Genomic DNA, 24,252 nt, shown 5'->3' on the forward strand with positions numbered 1-24,252 from the left:
AGACGAGCTACGACAAAGTTTTGCAATTAATGGACTACCTGACGTGCTAGTATCAGACAATGGAACAGTATTCACGAGTGCTGAATTTAACTGATTTACAAGCCTCAACGGTATTGTTCATGTAAAAACATCTCCATACCTTCCTTCTTCAAATGAATTCGCTGAGAGAGCAGTTTAGATGTTCAAATCTGGTATGAAGAAATTATCTGGAGATTCTATTGCAACTAAATTAGCATGTTTTCTTATCCATTATAGAATCATCCCTCATATGAATTGTTGATGAAGCACTGTCTCCAATTGAGACTGAGCCTAATAATGTCAAACTTGGGGGAGAAGGTCGAAAGAAGACAGGGAAGTTAGAATATTGGACATGACTGTCACAGTCAGGACAGAACGTTTAATGTAGGAGAGAAAGTATTTCTGAAAAATCTTAGAAAAGGACCAGCATGGTTGTTTGGTGAAATAAGTGCTGTAATGGGACCTCTTTCCTACCACGTGAAAGTCGAAGATTGAGTCATAAGGAGACATGTGGATCATATAAGAGGAGCAGAAACCAAATACTCAGAAATGATTCCACCAGTGTTTGAGACTGAGTCAACATCTCCTGTTGCAAGAACTCAACAGAGTACAAATGTGTTTGAAGGGCCGACTGTACCTGAAAGAGTGGAAGAAACAGATTTACCAGGTACCAACTGAGGAACCAGATGCTCAGACGACTCCAGTAAAGGAGGTTCCGAATCAAACTTCAGAAGCTGTAGAGCTGAGACGTTCTACAGGCATAAGGAAACCCCCAGAGAGACTGACTTTGTAAATTATTGAGCTATGTAAATAACTTGCTATATTGAAAAAATGTATTCTTCAGTAAAGGGGGAGGGATGTAGTAATCTGATTTATAATAAACCTTTAACACAAGTGTTGTACCGTAAGATCACATGATCTTAATACCCAATAGCAGAGTAGTGTGGGCAATCTGTGTGGAGAGTCTTGAGTTAGGCACTGAATAGTGAAGATAGTTTTGAATTGTAAGCAAGCAAGTGTAGCTGCTGAGTTTAGTTTGTAAATAAACAGCATGTGTTTATTCCAACAACAATCTCCTGATGTCCTCTGTCTCTGTACCAACTCGGTCACCCGAAACAAGTGTGCAACCGGATCCTTTAGCCCCAACTAACCAAGGACACTGGATCTAACACAGGGGAACTTCCAGCTGATGGTGTTCCCATGTATCTGCTGTCCTTGTCCTTTTAGATGGTAGTGGTCATGGGTTTGGAAGTTGTTGTCTAAGGAGCTTTGGTGAGTTCCTGCGGTGCATCTTTTAGATGGTACATGCTGCTGCCACTGCACGTCGGTGGTGGAGGGAGTGAATGTTTGTGGATGGGGTACCAATTAAGTGTGCTGCTTTGTTCTGGATGGTGTCAAGCTTCTTGAGTGTTGTTGGAGCTGCACTCATCTTGGCAAGTGGAGAGTATTCCATCACACTCCTGACTTGTGCCTTTGTAAATGGGGGACGGGCTTTGGGGAGTAGGGAGGTGAGTTACTCACTGCTGGATGCCTAGCATCTGACCTTCTCTTGTAGCCACAGTATTTACATGGCTAGTCCAGTTCAGCTTCTGGTCAATGGTAACACCCAGAATGTTGATAGTGGGGGATTCAGCGATGGTAATGCCATTGAATGTTAATGGGCGATCGTTGGATTCGGTCTTGTTGGAGATGGTCGTTGTCTGGCACTTGTGTGATGCAAGTGTTACTTGCAACTTGTCAGCCCAACCCTGGATATGGTCCAGGTTTTGCTGCATTTGGGCATGAACTGCTTCAGTATCTGAGGAGTCACAAATGGTGCTGAACATTGTGCAATCATCAGCGAATATCCCCACTTTGGACATTATGATGGAAGGAAGGTCATTGATAGAGCAGCTGAAAATGGTTGGGCCTCAGACACTACCCTGAGGAACTCTTATTAAATTCCCTTCAGGATCTTTTGGTGCTGCTGCAGTATCCCTACCAAAATTCTCCTCCTCCTACAGGCAACCTCACTGTTGAAGGCAGGAATGAATTCTGCCAAGTTCCTGTCACGCATGGTATTCCTTAAGAATTTATTTTATTCACTCATGGGACGTGGGCGTCGCTGGCTAGACCAGCATTTATTGCCCATCCCTAATTGCCCTTGCAATGGACAATAAATGTTGGCCTAGCCAGCGACACCCACATCTCATGAATGAATAAACACTTCAGGAATTACAACCCAGTGTATGCTGATTCTGTTTTCAGAAGAGATCTGGACTGTTTCTTGGCCAAAGCAAAGATTGCATCTTATAAAAGCTAACTAACATAATATAAGCATATTCAACGTGGTCTGCTGGACTAGCTTAGAGGAGGGCTGGTGAGTAAGTTTGTAGTTCTTTTTCCCTAGTGTTTTCTTGTTTTTTTTTTTTGCCTTCCCCCTTTAAATTACATGGCTGCTGGGGTTTAGAAAACGTCCAGTCATGATGCTCCAGACAGACCTTAGTCCTTCATGGTGCGTGTGTGTCAGGCTGATGAATCATCTTGCCTTTTACTGCCTGTTCTGCAAATTCATAAGGCCCAGCAAAATGAGTGAGCGGAAGACCTGCTTTGCTGGGGCTTCGACCCACAGAGGAGAATTTTCAACTCCTCCAAAAAATTGTTAGGTTGGCCCTGTGGTAGCAGTTTTGTTTCTGATTCAGAAGATTGCGATTTAATTCTCAGGGTTTCAGTGATAATCCAGGCCAATGTAATGGGCTGTTGCATTGTCAGAATTTTAAAAAAGAAATTTGTTCACTGGCTAGGCCAGCTTTTATTGCCCATCCCTAATTGCCCTTGTTTACAGGGCATTTTAAGAGTCAACCACATTGCTGTGTGTCTGGAGTCACATATAGGCCAGACCAGGTAAGGATGGCAGATTTCCTTCCCTAAAGGCCTTTAGTGAACCAGGTGGGTTTTTATGACAAACAGCATTGGTTCCATGGTCATCATCAGACTTTTCATTCTAGATTTTAATTGAATTCAAATTCCACCATCTGCTGTGGTGGGATTCAAACCCAGGCCCTGAAAGAATTACCCTGGGTCTCTGGATTACCAGTCCAGGGACAATACCACTATGCCACCACCTCCCCAAATTTGCTGTCTTTCAGACGAGATGTTAACCAGAGGCCCTGATAACATGTTTGTGGCACTAAAGAATAGGGGAAATTTCCAGTGTCCTAACCAAAATGTATCCCTCAATCAACACTCCTAAAAGCATACTAACTGATCATTTATCTCATTGCTATTTGTGGGACTTTAACCTGTGCCAATTGTCAAATTTGCCTATTATACAACAGTGACTTTAGTGTAACTAACTTAGTCAAGATTTTACTCATCACTCTCAACCACTTTGAGACTCACCTCTTCTCCGCTATCCTTTTCTTCAGCAAAGACTTGAGCTGATAAATGGTAGGTTATATTCATGCACTTAAGTGCCAGGCCATGGCCATTTATCTCAACATGGAAAGGCCCAACCAGATTTCCCACACTTCACTGACACCATCATTGCAAAATGCCCTGCTATCTACATCCTGGAGATGACCTGACTGGAAGTTTATCTGGTCCAGCCATATCAATAATGTTGCTAAATAAACAGGGTATTCTGTGAGAATAGTGACAGCCATCTACATGGCTAAGGTGAAGAGTGGGATGGTACTCACCATTTGCCTGACCCACTCATAACTTCATATTATCCAGAACACAGCAGCTTGCTTGTCCGGAGCCAGGCTGCCAATGTCCACTCCTTTCACCATCGGATATCATGGGTACACTGTGTATAATCTGAGTTTTCTTGAACAACAGCCACAATTTCTACCACTTTTAAAAACAAGAACACCACCATCAATGGAAAATCATTTCATTTATGTATTCTTCTTGAGTTTTGAATTTACATAATCTGAAGTAAATTAACATCCCTTTCATTCTCTGGGTGTAATAAGATGTGCTTTCCATAGGCATATGTATAAGTTAGCAGTTTTTGATGTTATATTGATGATCCCATGCCTCAACATGATACTGTAGTTTTATTTCATCGAGGTGTGCCACGTTAATGACAAATCATTTTGAACCAGTATCCTCCTTTACAACTGCAGTTCACTGAATCCTGCAACAGGTGGTGCTGTTGGACTACATTTCACTGTCTTCGTGTCTTGTTTTGAAATTAATCTATTATAAGGCAGCAAGGCAAAAAATTTGAATCGATTGCCCATTTTCTCAGGGTTCATTATCATATTATAGGCATCCATTAGGCCTTTGCGTGTGTTTGCATCAGATGCATTTCTCAGTAGTACCTGGAAAGAGAGTAGAGAGTAGTTGCTGATTAAAATTTCCTATATTGAGTACAACACTACAAATATGTGCATGAACATACAGATAACTAAGTATACCCTATATATGTCAGACAACACTACATGTAACGGCTGTGTTTTCCACACTACTAATCTACTCAATACACCTTCAAAGTCTTTGGAATGATCCCCGATCATCCATGTAGCTCTTGACTCCTGATGTTAGCTAGCTTCAGCTAGGGCAAAGATTCAGGCTCGCCTGCAACATTGGGAGTTTGGAGCTGGCACATGGACATAAATGTGATAAAAGTAGGAGTACAGAGACTTTAAGTCAAAGTACTTCCTTGTGTTTTGTGCTGGCAGCCGCAGATGATGGTTCTGAACCAAAGCTCAGGTCTTCCTGACAAAGTAAATCTAATCATTAGTGCTTTGGAAGACCGGGCAGTATTCTGTTAACATTCACTTCTTGTGTATCACTCAGCAGAGCAAAGTAGATCATAGTGGCAGACTTTTAACTGTTACACCGTGAATTTAATGTTCATTTCATACTAGTGTCTGTCCAAATTAGGTACCCAATGGTAACATAACGGCATCAAATTGTAAATAGTCACCTCCTACATACTGTTTGGCAAGGGAAAGCATTCATATTTCATCAAGTGCACTATAAGAAAAAAAAGCCGACATGATGCTGGCAATATTTAATAATAAAATAGTGCAACTCAATCTTCAAATAACCATCTGACCCATCAAAGCAAAATTCTTAGGCTTTTGCCTGATTTTACTAGAATAATGTTTTTGTGCCCTCCAGAAATTAGGAAAGAGTTAGATTTACATTACATCACTCCTGTCAAAAATGTCTGAAAATAATTAATCTGAAGTGGAGTAAGCATTATGTCTACAAACATGACAGCCAGTGTTCACGCTAATCCACAACCAGCAAGTGAATGAGTGACCAGTTCATTTGTTTGAGATTGAGAGCAAAATTTTGGCTAGGGCACTGGGAAAATTCTCTGCAGTACTTTTGAGTGTTAGCATGGGACCTTTAACATGCACCTGAACAGGCAGATTAGCCCTGGTTTGAATATCTTTTTAAAAAGATGCCACGTTGAGCAATACAACATTCCTCCAATCTGTTACTGAATGTCAACCATATCTATGAAACCCAGGAATGGGACATTTTGACTGCTACGTAACAAGGCTGACCAGCTCTAAAGCACTATGAGGTGGCCTGAGGAGATGAAAAGTTCTGTATAATTGCAATTTTGTCCTCCTTCAATACTTCACAAGTAGAAGTTTTCCTATTATAGCCAGCTTTCCCCATACAAGAAAATACTGCTGAGTAGCATGCAAACTGACAGCAAAAATGGTAAATGACAGATTTTTCCATTACTTTGACAATTTAAATTTATTTAAATGTCAACTAAATATCTAGTTGAACATTTCACACACATACAGATTTCAGTCAACACATGGGCATTGCTCTGACTATAAAAGCAGGCTCTCAATACACCAATAGACTGATTTAGGTAATGGAATAGGGAACAAAATCACATGCAGATGAAAAGAAAAAATAATTTCATCAGTGAATGGACATCTAAACCATCCTTATATAAGACCTTAATCCTTTATATACCTACACAATCCTGTTCCATGAATCCTATGTGTGTTGTGGAGAAATGAAGCTTGTACTTTTTATTGTTAGTTGTCGAAGAGTATCAGCTATAATATTATTGACAGCACAAAGTATTGTTGTCTATTTGGTAAAAAAATACAATCCTATTTTGTAACAAAAGGGACAGAATTTGACAACCAAGTACTTTTTCTAACTCTGACTCTCACGGCACAAACATGAACAGCAGCTTCCCTAAGAAAATTAAGCTAAGAAATTAAGAGCAAATAATCAATTGGGAGAAAGCAAAGAATATTTAGTGCAGAAGACAAAGCTGTACTTGGAAGGGTGCTCTTTCTTTAGTGTAATTTTGATTAAAATAGCAATTTAAATTTTAAAAATGCTGGTCAGAAATCCTTTGTTGTGAATTTTAATCGATGTGGAGAAGTGGAATTAGCCACATATCAGAGATAATTCACAATGTAACTGAGCCTTACAGAACAAAGTTCCACATAGGATCCATGTGTGTGCTGGATATGCTGATCTCAGCCAGAGCAGTAACAGTCCACTGTTGTGGCTCTAGATTAGAGAAAACCAACTAAGTTCTTGCTCCTGAAATTAGCCCTGCTGCAAAGTGTGCATAGGTGGATGCTGGCTGAGGTTGGGACTTATGTGGCTGTCACGCCCGCTACCTCTCTATTACCTTGATAACATTCACTATCTGAACCCGTTATTGAGGAGCTGCCCATTCTGATGAGGCAGCTCTGAAACTGCACCAATTAATATGATCTAGAACCTTCAGAAAAATGGAAAGACTGAAGTAGGAAAAATGTTCTGGGAAAGGATAGCAAGCAATCTTGCAATATGAATTTTTTAATCTGTAAAATTCCAAGATGAAACATTTAATTTCTTCAGCTCCCCAAACAAATCGGTGCTTTCATGCATAAAATATTTTTTCCATATTGAGCAACAGCAATATTGTCTTAGTAAGTCAACAAATACCAAAACAGACATGAATACACTCTGGATCCTCTCTTGGTTCCAGGAACCTCAGCGTGAAAACTCAACAATCTAGGAAATTGCCAAGTGACAGTGACAGCTTAGGAAAAGGTCAAGAGAAGGTACTTTGGTTTTGGGTTCAAAACCAGGTCAAACACACAAAAAAAGTTTGAAATGTAAAGGGGGAGAAACAGAATTGTTGGCAACATCCTACCTGAAGTCTCACATCAATGCCCATGTTCTTCAAAAACTGATGCTGTGAAATTGGTCCTAAGGAGGTCACTTTACCCTCTGTCATTTGCCGAAGGAAACTGAAATCAACATCTGCTGTCAGGTCTGCAGTTCCAGGTGCCGTGAGTACGTCATGTAACTGATGCCCACGGAAACCCTTTACAAAATAATGGTTATTAAGCATAGAAACATTTTTAAAAAATTGTTAAACATACCCAGAAACGTCAGCTCATAGAGCTTCCTTTTTAGAACAAAGCAATAGTGACAGAGAAAGCAGTCAATGGTTATCTTCTAAGGCGAGAGTAAAATGTTGAGCTTTTATTGGTCAGTACTTGAATGGTTATCTGGTTTATTCAGGATAATTTATAATTTCTCAATTTGTAAATGACCATAATTAAAATGACAATATGAATGCAGCTCACGAAAATAGTTTGAAACAGAATTCAATTTATTAGGATCAGATGAAGAGTGCAGAAGGGCATGCCAGCAGTAGCACTAGGCATAGCTAAATATGAGGTGTCAACATGCTGAAACTATAACACAGGACTACTTGTGTGCCAAACAGCGAAAGCAGCATGCGATAGACAAAGCTAAGCGATCCCACAACCAACGGATCAGATTTAAGCTCTGCATTCCTGCCACATTCAGTTGTGAATGGTTTGGACAATTAAACAACTAAATGGAGGTCCTCAATGATGGGGGAGCCCAGCATGTCAGTGCAAATGATAAAGCTGAAGCATTTGCAACAATCTTCAGCAAGAAAGGCCGAGTGGATGATCCACCTTGGCTTCTCCAGAGGTCCCCAGCATCACAGATATTATCACACCACATGTTATCAAGAAAAAGCTGAAGGTACTGGATTCTGTAAAGGCTATGGGCCCTGACAACACTACTGCAATAGTACTGAAGACTTCTGCTCCTGAACTGGAATAGCAAAGCTGTTCCAGTGCAGCTACAACACAGGCATCTACCCAGCAATGTTGAAAACTAAAAGAAAAACAGAAAATGCTGGAAAAACTCAGCAGGTCTAACAGCATCTGTGGAGAGATAAAAAAGAGTTAATGTTTCAAGTCCATATGACTCTTCAGAGTGTTGAAAACTACCCTGGTATGTCCTATACACAAAAAGCAGGACATATCCAACCTGCCCAATTACTGCCCCATCGGTCTACTCTCAATCATCAGCAAAGTAATGGAAGGAGTTGCCGACAGTGCTATCAAGCAGCACTTACTCAGCAATAATCTGCTCATTAATGCTCAGTTTGGGTTCCACCAGGCCCACTCAGCTCCTGACCTCATTATCGCTTTATCCAAGCATGGAAAAAAGAGATGAACTCAAGAAGTGAGGTGAGAGTGACCGCCCTTGAAATCAAGGCAGCATTTGACTGAGTGTGGCATCAAGGAGCCTGAGCAAAATTGGAGTCAATGCAAATCAGGGGAAAACCCTGCACGGGTTAGAGTCATACCTAGCAGACAGGAAGATGGTTGTGGTTGTTGGAGGTCAATTATCTCAGTCCCAAGACATCACTGCAGGAGTTCCTCAGGATAGTGTCCTAGGCCCAACCATCTTCAGCTGCTTCATCATAAGCTTCCTTCCATCATAAGGCCAGAAGCGGGGATGTTTGCCGATAATTGCTCAATGTTCAGTACAATTGATGACTCCTCAGATACTGATGCAATCCATGTCCAAATGCAGCAAGACCTGGACAATATCCAGGCTTGGGCTGACAATTGGTAAGTAACATTCATGCCACATGAGTGCCAGGCAATGACCATCTCCAACTAGAGAGAATCTAACCATTGACCCTTGATATTCAATGGCATTTGGTGGGCCTTGATGAGCTGCTGCAGTGTATCTAGTAGACGGTACACACTGCTGCCGCTGTGCATTGGTGGTGGAGGGAGTGAATGTTTATTGTGGTGGATGGGTTGCTGAATCCTGAAGGTTACCACTGACCAGAAGCTGAACTGGACCAGCCACCACCTGACTCCCCAAAGCCTGTCCACCAATAACAATGCATAAGTTAGAAGTATGATGGAATACTCTCCACTGGCTTGGATCAGTGCAGCTCCAACAACACTCAAGAAGCTTGAGACCATCCAGGACAAAGCAGCCCGGTTGACTGGCACCCCATCAACCACAATAAACATTCATTCTCTCCACCACCAATGCAGAGCGGCAGCAGTGTGTACCGTCTACAAGATACACTGCAGCAACTCACCAAGGCTCCTTCAACAGCACCTTCCAAACCTGCGACCTCTACTACCTAAAAGGACAAGGGCAGCAGATGCATGGGAACACCACCACCTGCAAGTTCTCCTCCAAGCCACGCACCATCCTGACTTAGAACTATATCGCAGTTCCTTCACTGTCATTGGGTCAAAATCCTGGGACTTGCTTCCTAAAAGCACTGTGGATGTACCTAAACCAAATGGACCGCAGCAGTTCACCTTTTCAAGGACAATTATGGGAGGGCAATATGGAGCAAAAAAAAAAAACGTAGTTTTTTTAAAGAATGTCACATTTGCAACACAATTTTTTTCAGAAGCAATGAGCTGTAAACAATATTTTTGTCCTCAATTTTAAGTCTTTACACACTCCTGTAAATAGCTAAGCGTCCAAATTGTTGCTATTAAATTCTTTTTAAAAGACAGTTCCTTTAAAAAGTTGACTATTAAAGAAAAAGAGAGAATGAGCAAGAAAAATGGGATGATAATAGGAGATTTGATTGGCCTAATGACTTGAATCATGGAATGTTACAATATCTAACGCTGACATTAGCGTGATGACTGTCGTCTTTTCGTTTTATTGAGACTTCTGGGGAAAAATAGATCAGCGATGTAATTCTGCTAAATTGTGTAACTAAGATGGAATACTGCAAATCAATACATCAGTGATTTGGCATGTTTCCAAACTTGCCTCATTTCACCTATATCCATTCACCCTGACACTTTCTAATGCAAGGTGGCATTAGATCAGCAACAGCATAAAAGAAATTGTGTAGAAAACAACACATTGATGTTTCCAGTAAATATTCAAAAGGTCAACATTAAATTTCAAAGAGATCTCTTGAAATTAAGACTTGCGATTCAGGAACATTTACACTAAATCAAAATGTCCAAATGCCAGGAAACCTTTTATGATCAGACAGTGACTGTTTTCTATCAAATAAACTTGGAAAACTTAAAACGATTATTACCAACCAACCATTGTGGGCTTAATTGAAAATGCAAGCATTTTAGTAATTTTGGAAAATGATAAAGACTAATTCCTTTTGGAAATCAATGTATAATCACACTCTTTTCAGTTTTTTGTCAGCAACTTCCTTGGCAGCAAAAGTAGGTCAAGTTTCTTCCAATACAAGAACAAACAAAGCTACTGCTGTGAGAACATTTCATTCATGAAATCTATTATTGAAAATATAGTTGCTAGCCTGAGGGTGTGTTTTATTTTGAAAAACATTTTATATATTAGGCGGGTGGGACAAGTTAATATGCACAAAAAAGAGTGAAACTTAATAATGATACTTTGTTAAGTGTGGATTATGCATTTCTCATTTTTTTGAAAAAAGCATTCAGATCACATCGCTAACCATTCACATTGGGATCAATATTAACTTCTCCATGACTGGCCAGGGCTGTGGGGGCACAGGGGAACTGAAAATTGGGAAATGCATCCCAAACACACCTTATAAGCACCTGCCCCCATCTCTATAGATAAAAGCAAAATACCTCGGATGCTGGAAATCTAAAACAAGAACAAAAAAGACTGGAAAATCTCAGCAGGTCTAACAGCATTTGTGGAGAGAATGACAGAGTTAATGTTATAAATATATACCAAATAAAAAAAGGGGGACCCTATCATGTTTCTGGGAGGGAGGAGAAGGAGGGCGGATGCGCGGGAGATGGGCCGGACACGGTTGAGGGCCCTGCCAATGACCATGGGTGGAAAACCTCGGTTAAGGAAGGGACATTAAGGAGGACATGTCAGACGAACTGTTTTTGAAAGTGGCATCATCAGAACAGACGGGACAGAGGCGAAGGAACTGAGAGAATGGGATGGAGTCCTTACAGGAAGCGGGGTGTGAGGAGCTGTAGTCGAGGGAGCTGTGGGAGTCGGTAGGCTTGTAATGCATATTGGTGGACAGTCTATCACCAGAAATTGAGACAGAGAGGTCAAGGAAGGGAAGGGAAGTGTCAGAGATGGACCATGTGAAAATGATGGAGGGGTGGAGATTGGAAGCAAAGTTAATAAATTTTTCCAGGTCCCGACGAGAGCATGATGCAGCACCGAAGTAATCATCGATGTACCAGAGAAAGAGTTGTGGGAGGGAGAGTTCTGTTGAAGGGTCATGAGGACTCGAAACATCAACTGTGCTCTCCTCTGCCGATGCTGCCAGACCTTCTGTTTTTGTTTTGGATTTCCAGCATCCGCAGTTTTTTGCTTTTATCAGAGTTAATGTTTCATGCTTTTGTTGCTACCATCTCTACTTTGTTTGACCTTTGTGTGCATCTTGGAGAGTCAAGACATTTCATTCGAATATTTAATTCAGGCTTCCACAGTGACCCTGGGAGACTGATTTAAGTTTAATAGCTGGTGGCCAGGTTTCCCCATGGCTTGGAAAACCCAGCAGCTCAATGGAAATTGGACATCTGCCTGCAGAAGGCATATGCTTTTTATAGCATTCCTCCTGGCTGCTTAAAGTAATCTTCAACTTCTCCCAATTGTAGCCACTCCTCCCTGCTAAGATCGTTGATCCCTCCACTTACCAACCCCCCGATTTCTGGCCTGCCCCACAATTGACTGGCACTTCCCCACCCCGTTCCACCATCTCACTACCTCCTTGTAAATATCTGGCTCATTAGGTCTCTGTAGTGCACAACAATGTAGGCTGCCACTCCAGTGTAGTACAGATATGCTGTATTGTCCTAACTGCCATCTTTCAGATGAGGCATTAAACTGAGGTTCTGTCAGCCTCCTCTGGTGGACCAGATCCCAAGGCAGTATTTGATGAAGAGCATAGGATTTCTCCCTGGTACCCTGGCCAATATTGATCACTCAACAATCACTTTCATTATTACATTGCTGTTTGTGGGAATTTGCTGTGCGCAAATAGGTAGCTGTGTTTCCTACATTACAACAGTGGCTACACTTCAAAATGTAATTCACTGGCTGTAAAACAATTTGGGAAGTCCTGAGGACATGAAATGTGCTTATAAATTCAAATCTTTTTCTCTGATCGGTTATTAATGACTAAGGTTTATAATAACTATTTTTTTTTTATTCGTTCATGGGATATGGATGTCGCTGGTGAGACCAGCATTTATTGCCGATCCTAACTGTCCTTGAGAAGGTGGTAATGTGCTTCCTGAACTGTTGGAACAGTAGGAACACCCACAGTGCTGTTAGGAAGGGAGTTCCAGGATTTTGACCAGCGACAATATTAACTGATCCAATCAGTTTAAAACTTTGGCTTTAGGCCTGGCTTAGACTGAATCATTCAAGTACCCTCACAATAACATTTTTTTGAAATTTGTCATTTGTGGGCAGATAACATCTGTACTGGTTAAAAAAATGGAATAATTTGAAGTTCAGTCATTGAGGTATTAACAGATTACTCTGTTATTGTGTTGATATTCATTATAGATGGCACTGTTCACTGTATGAATTTATGTATAAGTCTTCATGAAATCATTTAATTAACCATAACACTCCCTTCCCTCAGGGAAAAAAATAAAATAATCAGATTAGTAGTACTAAGCATAAAACTAATCACAGCCTTCGTCTTTATTTCAATTCTATAGCATAGAAGTCAGAATGTGAAACTCATGGCACAAAAGATCCACATTTAATAATAATATGATCTGAACGAGTAAAGAAAAGAAATTGTCATTCTTTGGCAGATATCTGGGGGATCATTACCGTTTGATGGGAGACCTATGAATATTAAAGACTCGTTAAGAATATGTTTCATTGAACTTACTCTAAATGTGTCAGTTTTTGTTCCATTATGGCCGTAGTCAGCTATTAGTGCTGCTCCCCCATCTTCAGTGATTCGACTGGCTAGATTCTCAATGATGACACCAGCCTCAGGGCAGACCTCTATATGGTCTCTTTTATCATCTCTCTGCTTGGAAAGGAAAATAAAGACTTCTAATATGGAGCCAAACAAGAAATGTAGAAAATATTGAGTAGAATAGGCATATTCAGCTTCCAACACAGACAAAAAAAACCTCAATAAAACAAACTGGTATTTTAACTTTTCCTGAACAACCATCAATTAGTTATTGTAGACCAAACTCGTATATTTGGATTTCTAACACACTGATGTGGAAAATGGGAAAAGATGAAAATGTGACACGTTTTGTTTAATGTATTAAAGAAACCTTTCTCTTCACATATCTTATCAGAAACTGTGGTAAATTTGTACATTGACTTCTCTAAACCTCCAAAGCATATGTTGATTCAATAACCTTAGCATGGCTGTCTCCACCTTTCTGTGATAGAAAGGTTTGATTGTAGCTCTTCTATCTTTTAACATTAATTATCTGAGGTTCTACAAATAGCCTTTAATGAATGGGAGCAATCACAGAACTATATAAAGAAAAACTTATTCCAGAATATTCAATATTCCAACTGCAGCTCTCAACTAGTTTAATTATTTGTATATTATTATAATTTCATTGTCATCCACTTAAGCACCTCCTAACTCCATAACTTTTCAATGCGCTTACTGTTTTGTAACTAAGAGTTAGGAATGCTCACAGTGCGATAACTCTGAGCCCTCCACAAGCAATACGGGTTCATTCTCTCCACAGGCTCTTGTCTTTGCTGAGGTACTCTACCAAATGACCCATCCAAATCTGAAAAGCATAATGTGAGATTATATGGGAGCACCTTGAACACCATCCTTCATGACATGGTGTGTGCACTGTCTGACACAACAAGCAAATCTAACTAAAATAACTAGGTTTTACAAACATAGGAATTGGGAGCAGGAGTAGCCCACTTGGCCCCTGAAGCCTGCTCCGACATTCAATAAGATCACGGCGGATCTGATTTTAACCTCATTCCTGCCTACTACCGATAACCTTTCACCGCCTTGTTTGTTAAGAGTCTTAACCTCTGCCTTAAAGATATTGAAGGACTCTGCCTCAACCACCTTTTGGGGAAGAGAATTCCAAGGTCGCTCAACCCTCTGAGAAAAAAAACATTTCCTCATCTCTGTCCTAAATGTGCAACCCCTTATTTTGGAACAGTGACCCGAGTTCTAGATTCTCACAAAAGAAGAAATATCCTTTCTACATTCACCCTGTCAAGTCCCCTCAGAATCTTTTATGTTTCAATCAAATTGCCACTTACTCTTCTAAACTCCAACGAATACAAGCCTAGCCCGTTCAGCCTTTCCTCACAAGATAACCCACCTATTCCAGGTATTAATCTGGTAAACCTCCTCGGAACTGCTAATGCATTTGCATCTTTCCTTAAATAAGGAGACCGATACTGTACACAGTACTCCAGATGTGGTCTCACCAATGCCCTGCATAACTGAAGCATAATCTCCTTACTCTTGTACTCAATTCCCTTTGCAATAAACTATAACATTGTATTAGCTTTACTAATTACTTGCTGCACCTGCTTACTAACTTTTTGCAATTCATACACTAGGACACCCAGATCCCTCTGCATCTCAGAGTTCTGTAATCTCTCACTTTTTAGATAATATGCTTTTTTATTTGCCCTGCCAAAATGGATAACCTCACATTTTCCTATATTATACAATAGATCTTTGCCCACTCACTTAACCTATCTATATCATTTTGTAGCCTCCTTATGTCCTATTCACAACTTACTTTCCTACCTATCTTTGCATCATCAGCAAATTTAGCAACCATACCATCGGTCCCTTCATCCAAATCATTTATATAAATTGTAAAGTATTGAGGCCCCAGCACTGAGCCCTGTGGCACACCATTCATCACATCCTGCCAACCAGAAAATGAGCCATCTATGCCTACTCTGTTTCCTGTTAGCTAGCCAATCCATGTCAATATGTTACCCTCTACACCATGAGCTTTTATTTTTCACAATAACCTTTGATGAGGCACCTTATCAAATGCCTTCCGAAAATCTAAGTACAGCACATCCACTGCTTCCCCTTTATCCACAGCATCTGTTACTTCTTCAAAGAATGCCAATAAATTGGTTAAATGGGACTTCCCTTTCACAAAGCCATGTTGACTCTGCCTGATTATCTTGAATTTATCTAAGTGCCCTGTTACAATGTTTTGAATAACAGCTTCTAACATCTTCCCTATGACGGATGTTAAACTAACTGAACTATAGTATCCTGTTTTCTGTCTCCCTCCCTTTATTAATAAAAGAGTCACATTAGCTATTTTCCAATGTAATGCAACTTTCCCCGAATCTAGTGAATTTTGGAAAATTAAAACCAATGCATCAACTATCTCACAAGCCACTTCTTTTAAGACCCAAAGATGAAATCCATCAGGGAAGACCTAGGGACCTGTCAACCCGCAGTTCCAACAATTTGCTAAGTACCACTTCCCTGGTGAGTTTAATTTTCTTGAGTTCCTCCCTCGCTTCCAATTCTTGATTTACAGCTGTTTCTGGGATGTTACTTGTATCCTGTACAGTGAACAACATATTCTGTTTCTCTCACTGTTTTTGCAACAAGCATGACGAAGTAATTACTGTACAGGAGTTTTTCATTTAAAGATTATTTTTAACTGGACATTTACATCATCAGTTACTGCTGGGATTCTCCTGCTTTGCTGCCGTAACTTTGGCCAATGTTTGGCTGAAATAGTGTTTAAACAGCTCCGAGGAAATTGACCCTTTGGATTGTTAAAAATTGAACAAACTTAAAATGAACACTGTATAAAGGAGGCACAACGTTTTGTTTTATTTCACCTGAATCAATGCTTTGGAAGCCAAAGTGGCATGAGGTGCTAGAACAAACCGAAGCTTTTCTGGTGACTTTGGTTCAATGTCGATCAGTATTTCACGCCATCCCTGCTTAGTTTTCTGGAAGTGATGAATATTTAGTAATTATAAAATCATAATGGCTGCAGTTTAATAAATGTAGAGCTAATATTTTATTGCATGCTAATTAGGTAACATCAATTTTGCCAAAGTTTACCTCACTGAAGAAAGTACAATTTATTCTTTGAAAAGCAGTCTTTTTTTATTTAAGCATAACTAAATGAATACTGCTGAACACAAATAAATTATTTATCTGCCCCATATCTTACAAGTAAACGTGGCATAATTGCTGTGACAAACCAAATTATGGTCACGAAGTTATTGGGAAATCGTGACTGTGAAAGATTTAATAGTCATTCCCTTAACTACAGTTATAATTAATAACTCACCTGTTAGTGTGGATTCAAACTATGAAATGGACAATTTAGTGAAATAATTAGAAATTATAGTAGTAGTTAATAAGGCATCCAATTCTGTGAAGCTGTGACAATACTGTATATACACCGCTTTGCTGTACACTGTGTTTTGCAGTCATAGTATCACAACTACAGGATTTAAGTGGCAGCCAAAACTGCAACCACACTGTTATTTTAGAATCTGTATCATTGTGGCCAGCTTCCTTTATAACAGCATAATATCAGATGACATCAAGACCATCAAGGCAGAGGGGCATGTTAGTGGGGTGGTGAAAAAGGCATATGGGACGCTTGCCTTTATCAATCGAGGCATAGATTACAAAAGTACGGAGGTCATGTTGGAGTTGTATAGAACCTTAGTGAGGCCACAGCTGGAGTACTGTCTGCAGTTCTGGTCACCATATTATAGGAAGGATGTGATTGCACTGGTGGGGGTGCAGAGGAGATTCACCAGGATGTTGCCTGGGATGAAACATTTAAGTTCTGAAGAGAGGTTGGATAGACTTGGGTTGTTTTCATTGGAGCAGAGAAGACTGAGGGGCAACCTGATCGAGGTGTACAAGATTATGGGGGGCATGGACAGGGTGGATAGGGAGCAGCTGTTCCCCTTAGTTGAAGGGTCAGTCACAAGGGGATATAAGTTCAAGGCGAGGGGCAGGAGGTTTAAGGGGGGATATGAGGAAAAACTTTTTTACCCAGAGGGTGGTGACGGTTTGGAATGCGCTGCCTGGGAGGGTGGTGGAGGCGAGTTGCCTCACATCCTTTAAAAAGTGCCTGGATGAGCACTTGGCATGTCATAACATTCAAGGCTATGGGCCAAGTGCTGGTAAATGGGATTAGGTAGGTAGGTCAGGTGTCGGTGCAGACTTGATGATCCGAAGGGCCTCTTTTGCACTATGTAAAAAAAAAATACTATTTCTGTTTCATATTTGAGTTCATATATTTAAACAAACAAGTTTGATCCAAATTTTGTAATCCCTGGGTGCAGTGAGAGTAGAGGACTTCAGTTAAAAAACACTTAAGTATATCAAACATATTTGAGTCTCACAATAACAATGGTTGGATTTTTCTTGGCTTTGTAAAAAATCTTTAATTTGCTTTTTTATTTGTCCCTTGGTCATGAAGGGCAAAATCATTCCTTGTACTAAAGCTCTGAGGGAGAATGGAAGAGTTCCATCACATTTATCATCCTGAGTGACTGCATCTTCACTAAATAATCAGTCCATTTGTTCCCCTGGGTGAAGATGGCTAATTGGAAATCAAAGGAATGAAATGAGGAACTGGAGTTGTAGAACAGGTACAGATCAATATTGTCAGCAGCATGGTGCAAGATTTGATGCTCTTACCTGAAACTTGTGGATTGGAAGTACATCAAAAAACTCATGTGCAAGATAAAAGCTGAAACCTGAAAAAGAAATGAGTATAGATTGACACACATGCACATATTAATAAGACAGAAGAAACATTTATTTACTTCAATATTTTAAAAAAACGGATTGCTATCTTTCTAGAAACTACAGGCAAAAGGATGATAATTTCCTCTAAACCATTCTAATTACAAATAAACAGACATTTGGATCCATTCTATCCCAGTTGATGATAGGTGAGGCTGAAAAAGATATGGATACAATTCGGTTAAAAAAATTACAACTTTAGCATTTGTAAGGTACGTGGTTAACTATATAGAGTTAGAATAGAGTAGAATGACTTTGAAGTAACCATTGAAGCCTGGGCATCTAATTTTCGGGAAAGCGTTCAGAGATAGCATTGGAATGCAATAAAAGCAAAATACTGAAACTAATAAAAAGCAGTAAATAAAAATTAACCAAATTATTAAAAAGTAAATTAAGCAGGTAGATTTGGGAGAATTTGTAAATTACAACATACTTAATCAACTTCAGCTATTTAAGAAATGTTCCATTGCAAAGGTGATATTTACATTATGCTCCAGGCATCACACTTCCTTCCTTCTGTCATACTTCGGTATTAGGCGTGGCATTCACAATTAATTTTTCTATTATATCATTATATGTTACAAATTGTTTTCTTAATTTCCCTTCTTTTATATTTTACTTAGTAATAGGATGGTCTCACCTTTAGGTACGTCCTGTAGATCCCTGTACCATGAGATTGGAAGCCCTGTTTTGGTAATACCTGTCTTGTAAATTGCACCTGTGGGATCATGTAGTAAATGCTGCTCTCCTTCAGTGAGAAGCTGTGCTTGAATTTCACCAAGCTTTGGGCTAACCTCAACCAGATGCACTGAAATCTCAGATTCCTTCAGCACAGAACGAAGTTGGCTGAAGACCTAATATTACAAATACAGATTAATTGTTAAAAATAAAAGTTCTCTATAGGAAGTTCACTTAAAATACATAGCAATTGAAATAATCAACTTGTATAGTGTAAGACAATGATATAAACCCAAGACTGTTTATTTGGTGACCACCCTGCCATAATTTTGTTCCCTCCTTTTTTGTTTTTCTCTATATTGTTTTAAGTTTTTATTGTTGTCCCCAATCCCTGACTTGGAAGAAAAGAAAGCATGCTGCATAAAAATGAAGATTCCTTGAGATTTCCCTTGGCTCTGGAAGTCCCATGAATTGGACAACTTTGAAAAATTCCTTGATGGTAACCTTTCCTTTTTGGGTATCCTGCAGTCAATGCTTATCACTGAAGAGAAGGTCGTAATAGTTATAACCACTGACAAGACAGTTCAGGCAAAGTATATGACCCAATTACATAGCAATGTTTGCTTGAAGTATTGAAATCGGTCACAGACACATCAATGCCTAATAATTCTGAGCTGAGAGTGTATAATTTGGCAGTGGTCAATCAACACTTTGTATATGTATCAAAAAGAGTAACAGAAGGGCAGTGTCAGTTAGATTCACACAATATCACTATCTGTTGAACTACCTGCAAACAGGTTTAGGATTTAATACGTCAGTCATTTGTGAATTTTTCAACATTGACGAGTTTCACCAGCCCCAAAGCAAAAAGAAAATGACCATGTCTGAGCACCCTTTATATCAGAGAAATAACATTTAACTGAAATAAAAAGGATTATTCTGAAATATTTAATTTTCAAACAAATCTGTTAGTCAATTTAGTTTAGCTAAATTTATGGAGATATTGAAACAGTGATTTCCAGAATAATGTGGGGAGGTGATGGCATATTGATATTGTCACTGGGCTAGTGATCTAAAGACCCAGGGTAATGCTCTGGGGAGCTGGGTTTGAATCCCACCATGGCAGATGGTGGAATTAGAATTCAATAAAAATCTGGAATTAGAAGTCTAATAATGACAATGAAACCATTGTTGGTTGTTGTAAAAACCCATCTAGTTCACTAATGCCCTTTAGAGAAGGAAATCTGTTGTTCTTACCTGATCTGGGATATACGTGACACCAGACCCACAGCAATGTGGTTGACTCTGAAATGGCCTAGCAAACCACTCAGCTATCAAGGGCAACTAGGGATGGGAAGCCCACATCCCATGAATCAATTTAAAACAATTATCTTTGATAATGTTCTCAGCAACGTATATGAACTACATAAGAAAATATTGAAATTCTTTCCCCCATTGTGTGTTATATGAATAAAAATATTTGCTACTATTGGCGTATTCAAGTACTTTCACAATTGACAAACACTAATATTGCCATTGGTGTGTGGGGGCTGGCCCAACACGCCAACGCATTAAATGACGTGTGATGACATCACGTGTCAATTCGATATTTCATTTGGCGGGTGCATGCCAGAGGCATCTGCGCATCCGCCAAACTGTCAACGGCCTACTGAAAAAGTAATTAAATTTGTTAACAATGCTGCCCGTCCAACCTTAAGGTTGGCGGACAGGTGAAGCGACCAAGCAGTCTTCGTGTTTTTCAGGAAACCTCATCTACGGGCGGGATGATGTTTCCTGAAGGTTTTATAGAATAATTAAATAAATTTTGCTAAATTCACAAACATGTCCCAGCTCATGTGACACTGTCACATGAAGGGACATGTTTAAATAATTTTTTACTTCATTTATAAAAAAGGATTATCAACTTAATCTCCCTGAGGCAGCTCTGTGCTACTGGCCATGTGTTACTCTGGGCGGGCCTTAATCGTCCCGTAAAATGGCTGTGCGCAGCCGATTGTGGGCAGCGATCAGCTCCGCACCCATCCCCACCCGCCATAGGAACATTCACCCCTAAATGATTGCACCATTGGCAAAATTCTATGACAATATTTTAAATTCATTATGCAATGTACTATAAAGCAAGCCATTAAGCCATATCCATCATTAAAGTAAACTGAATTATTTTCAGCACAGTTACAGAGTATAGGAGTGAAATCAATTACTAAAATTAGTACGTTAAATTTTTCTTATTTTTCATATGTACTGGAGATAAACTGGAAATATTCTTAATCAAATTCATGCTTTGGAATTTTGGTTTGTGCATTCATAAAACCAAGAAATAGTTGACATCTTACCCTTAGAGCATCACTTGCTAAAGTACCCCTGCCAGGCCCAAGTTCTACGAGTTGAAATGTTTTTGGTTTACCAGCAGCCATCCACTCGCTTACGCACCACACTCCAAGTAGCTTGGGTTGGGAAGAAAAAATACTTTAGATAACTTTTTAATTTAACTGGTGCAATTTAGCTACAGGAATTACTAAGTGACTAGTTGTTACACTGAATTACAGCACTACCCTTTACTAATGAGAAGTGCTAAAGAAATGCAGTGTCCACACCAATGGAAACACTTCAAAGTATGTTATTTAAACTTTAAAAGCGTGGCACACCTACACCACCAGAACATTGGACTCCATCTAAAAGATCAGCACTCAATTTACTTTTACACTCAACAGTGAGTATATTATCTGTCTTGTAAAAGCTATCAAGATTGCGGGACAAATATAATGGACTAAATTGAGGGATGGCTCTCTTCCCACACTGCTCTAACAAACTTCCTGCTGGGTTGATTGAGCAGCAGCACTGACCATTCTTCTTATTAACACAGATGCCATCTATTAACCTAGAGAAATAAAAGGAAGCAGGAGGCAAATACCCAATCCAGAGTAAATACTAACGTAGCTGTGATTGCCATAATATGCATGCCATTTATAACAGTCCATTTTAGTAGTGCATAGACTGTTGGCCATTCCAAAACAGGTTAAATTCTAAAATTATCCAACCAAGTCCTGCTTTCTTACAATCAAATTGTTCTTCTAATGGTCAGAATCACAACAAGTTACACAATGCACTTGTAGGCTTACTTCTCCAAAGATCTGACTAATTTCAGGTGATGTAATGAAGTCTCCTTGTGGTCCTAGAACATCCCTGTGTTGATAATATCCCTGAAACAGATTACACCAATAATCTCAGTTAACAATGCCCAGTCTTTGCTGACTTACATAATTATGGTTTCAAAACAGATATATACAGTATGATAATTATAGGAGCAGATGACTGGTCAGTAACTGCATCAATATAGGTATAACTGAAGAAAATGAAAAAAACTTTCAAACTTCAGGACACTTTATTGCCAATGAATATTTTTCATGGGTACTTATTGTTCTAAGGTAGGAAATGCAGCTGCCAATTTGCGCAAAGCAAGATCCCACAATCCGAAATCTGATAATGACTAGGTAATGTTGTGATGTTGATTGAGGGATAAATATTAGCCAAGAAACAGGGCCCCTGCTCCTTTCTGAATTAATGTAATGGGACCTTTTCCATCCACCTCCAAGGGTATAAAGGGCCTTGGTTGAATGTCTCATCTAAATGATGGCACCTCCAACTGTGCAGCACTTTCTGCACTGGAATGTCAACCTTGATGTTTGTGCTCAAGTCCTGAAGTTGGACTTAACCCACAATGTTCTAACTCAGAGGCAAGAGTTAATTCTTAGTGGCTCAGTTGGTAGCACTAAAATAGCAGCATATTCCAAAGGTAGCAATTTTTAAGAGTCAATGATGAATTACATACTGTGACAGGATTGGTTAAAACTTCCCTCATATATTCTGCTACTGAAATTGGACCTGTTGACTTTATTTTTGAAATTAGGTGCTTTAACATCATATTATCTTGGTTGCTTTCTGTGCTTTCCAATGTTCTGGAGCATGATCTCATCCATTGACCTGCGGATAATCTTCCACATACTGCAAGAAAGAGAAAAGAAGATTGAAGCAGTGTTCCAGTTATTCTAATGTAATAACGTAAACCAATGAAACAATTTAACTTTACAGTAAGCGGATCTGAGGTCTGACAACCTGAGTAACTATAGGAGAGAAGATGTAGAAAATGATCAGTTTGTTTTATTTCAAGCGCAAGAAAAGGATTTACTTATTTTAAGGCTGGAAGAACTGAGAATTTCTCCTTAAGGTTAAGATCATGATTGAAATTTGAAAACAGCTCTCCTTATTTTTAGTAGGCATGTACGCAACCAGAAATTTCTAGTGCCAGGAAATATTCAGAATGGTAGATACAATCAGTAATATTGACGCGCAGATTGCAACTAAACATGTGGAGTTATTTAATTTCAAGGTAAGATGTGAATGAACATGAAACAAAAAGACAAACTGTCAGTACTAATGTCTGAAACTTGACACCTCTGGACCCTGACGGTTTACTCTGTAGTAAATACCTAGGCAGTCTTTTCTAAAAATAACAGAGGAAATTTCTTTGCACAAATACTTTAGTCCGGGAAGGAACCTCATCGTGTCCAGTTTAAACAGTTCCTGCACCTAATCTCAGTGAAAGACGAACAGCTCATAGCAACTCATTGACAGGGCTGTAACCTTTGACCTTCCACCTATTACCCCTCACCTCTTACAGGTCATATTCGCTAAGCAAAAACCAATAATCGTTATTTTTGGATCTATTTTAGGGTGCTATCAGGATTATATTAATTTATTATTTGCAAGGGTTTTAGTTGGATTTGTTTTTAATCCGTTTTGGGTTTTTTTTTAAACGTTCGTTTTATCTGTTTGACAGGGCCTGGACTGGGCACGCAGCGGTTGACAACATGGCGGCGGCGGAGAAGTTGGAGTCGCTTCTGGAAGATTCGGATAAGGGAGAGAGCAGTCAGGACGAGTCGGAGTTTTGCGATGAGTTCACGCTGGACGTGGTGCGGCGGCTCGGAGGGACCAAGGTACGGGAGGGACGGACGGACGGACGGAAAGGGTGTCAGCGTCAAGGCTGCCTGGAGTGGAGAGGTCCCTCCGTACACGTGGGGGAAGGGCTGTTGCTGCTCGGGTCTCGCTAGGGCTTGAGATACACTGGGGTCAAGGCCCCATGCTTTAGCTGTGATCGCCGTGGCTCAGTTTGGTTGTACTCTCGCCTCCAGAGTGGGCTCAAGTCCGCACTCCAGGACATAAGCAAAAAAGTCTAGGTTGGCACTAGGCGCAGTGCTGAGGGAGTGCGGCACTGTTGCAGGTGCTGTCTTTGGCATGAGAGTGGTCCCGTCTGCCCCCTCAAGTTGATACTAAAATATTCCGTAACAAAAACAGAATTACCTGGAAAAACTCAGCAGGTCTGGCAGCATCGGCGGAGAAGAAAAGAGTTGACTTTCTGTGGAAGGGTCATGAGGACTCGAAACGCCAACTTTTTTCTTCTCCGCCGACGCTGCCAGACCTGCTGAGTTTTTCCAGGTAATTCTGTTTTTGTTTTG

General features: G+C 39.9%; 2 protein-coding genes across 7 annotated transcripts in view; one reads left to right on the plus strand and one right to left on the minus strand.

Moving 5' to 3' along the window:
- Positions 1–3,885: 3,885 nt before the first annotated feature.
- ndufaf7 (NADH:ubiquinone oxidoreductase complex assembly factor 7) lies at positions 3,886–24,131 on the minus strand. 6 transcript variants are annotated; one of them, XM_041181951.1, is made up of 10 exons: positions 24,098–24,131; positions 22,569–22,741; positions 21,859–21,939; positions 21,073–21,183; positions 18,681–18,894; positions 17,933–17,991; positions 16,099–16,212; positions 13,148–13,294; positions 7,148–7,321; positions 3,886–4,328 (listed from the first exon to the last, which is right to left on the minus strand). In XM_041181951.1, the coding sequence occupies exons 2-10, from the start codon at positions 22,710–22,712 to the stop codon at positions 4,119–4,121; spliced, it is 1,254 nt and encodes a 417-aa protein (XP_041037885.1). In that variant the 5' UTR covers positions 22,713–22,741; positions 24,098–24,131; the 3' UTR covers positions 3,886–4,118. The 6 variants fall into 6 exon arrangements, with proteins under 6 accessions (XP_041037885.1, XP_041037870.1, XP_041037861.1 ...); XM_041181936.1 differs by lacking the exon at positions 24,098–24,131 and adding an exon at positions 23,227–23,398 and having other exon boundaries at positions 13,148–13,291; XM_041181927.1 differs by lacking the exon at positions 24,098–24,131 and adding an exon at positions 23,227–23,398.
- The window catches only part of cebpz (CCAAT enhancer binding protein zeta), a 32,903-nt gene continuing 32,230 nt past the window's right edge, over positions 23,580–24,252 (plus strand). Inside the window, exon 1 of the mRNA XM_041181916.1 lies at positions 23,580–23,733. Coding sequence (XP_041037850.1) covers positions 23,608–23,733 — 126 coding nt within the window. The 5' untranslated portion in view covers positions 23,580–23,607. The remainder of the gene's footprint in view (positions 23,734–24,252) is intronic.

The sequence above is a fragment of the Carcharodon carcharias genome, chromosome 2 (assembly GCF_017639515.1).
Source record: "Carcharodon carcharias isolate sCarCar2 chromosome 2, sCarCar2.pri, whole genome shotgun sequence".
Lineage (NCBI taxonomy): Eukaryota > Metazoa > Chordata > Chondrichthyes > Lamniformes > Lamnidae > Carcharodon > Carcharodon carcharias.

Excerpts from the sequence above, each read along its gene's own strand:
- ndufaf7 (XM_041181927.1), bottom strand. The coding sequence starts at position 23,299 with ATGAGGTTCCTTCCCGGACTAAAGTATTTGTGCAAAGAAATTTCCTCT. Across the intron at positions 21,940-22,568 it reads TTTTAACCAATCCTGTCACA|GGATATTATCAACACAGGGA; the intron begins GTATGTAATTCA and ends AATCTGTTTCAG. Across the intron at positions 17,992-18,680 it reads TCTACAGGACGTACCTAAAG|GTTTCAGCTTTTATCTTGCA; the intron begins GTGAGACCATCC and ends TTTCTTTTTCAG.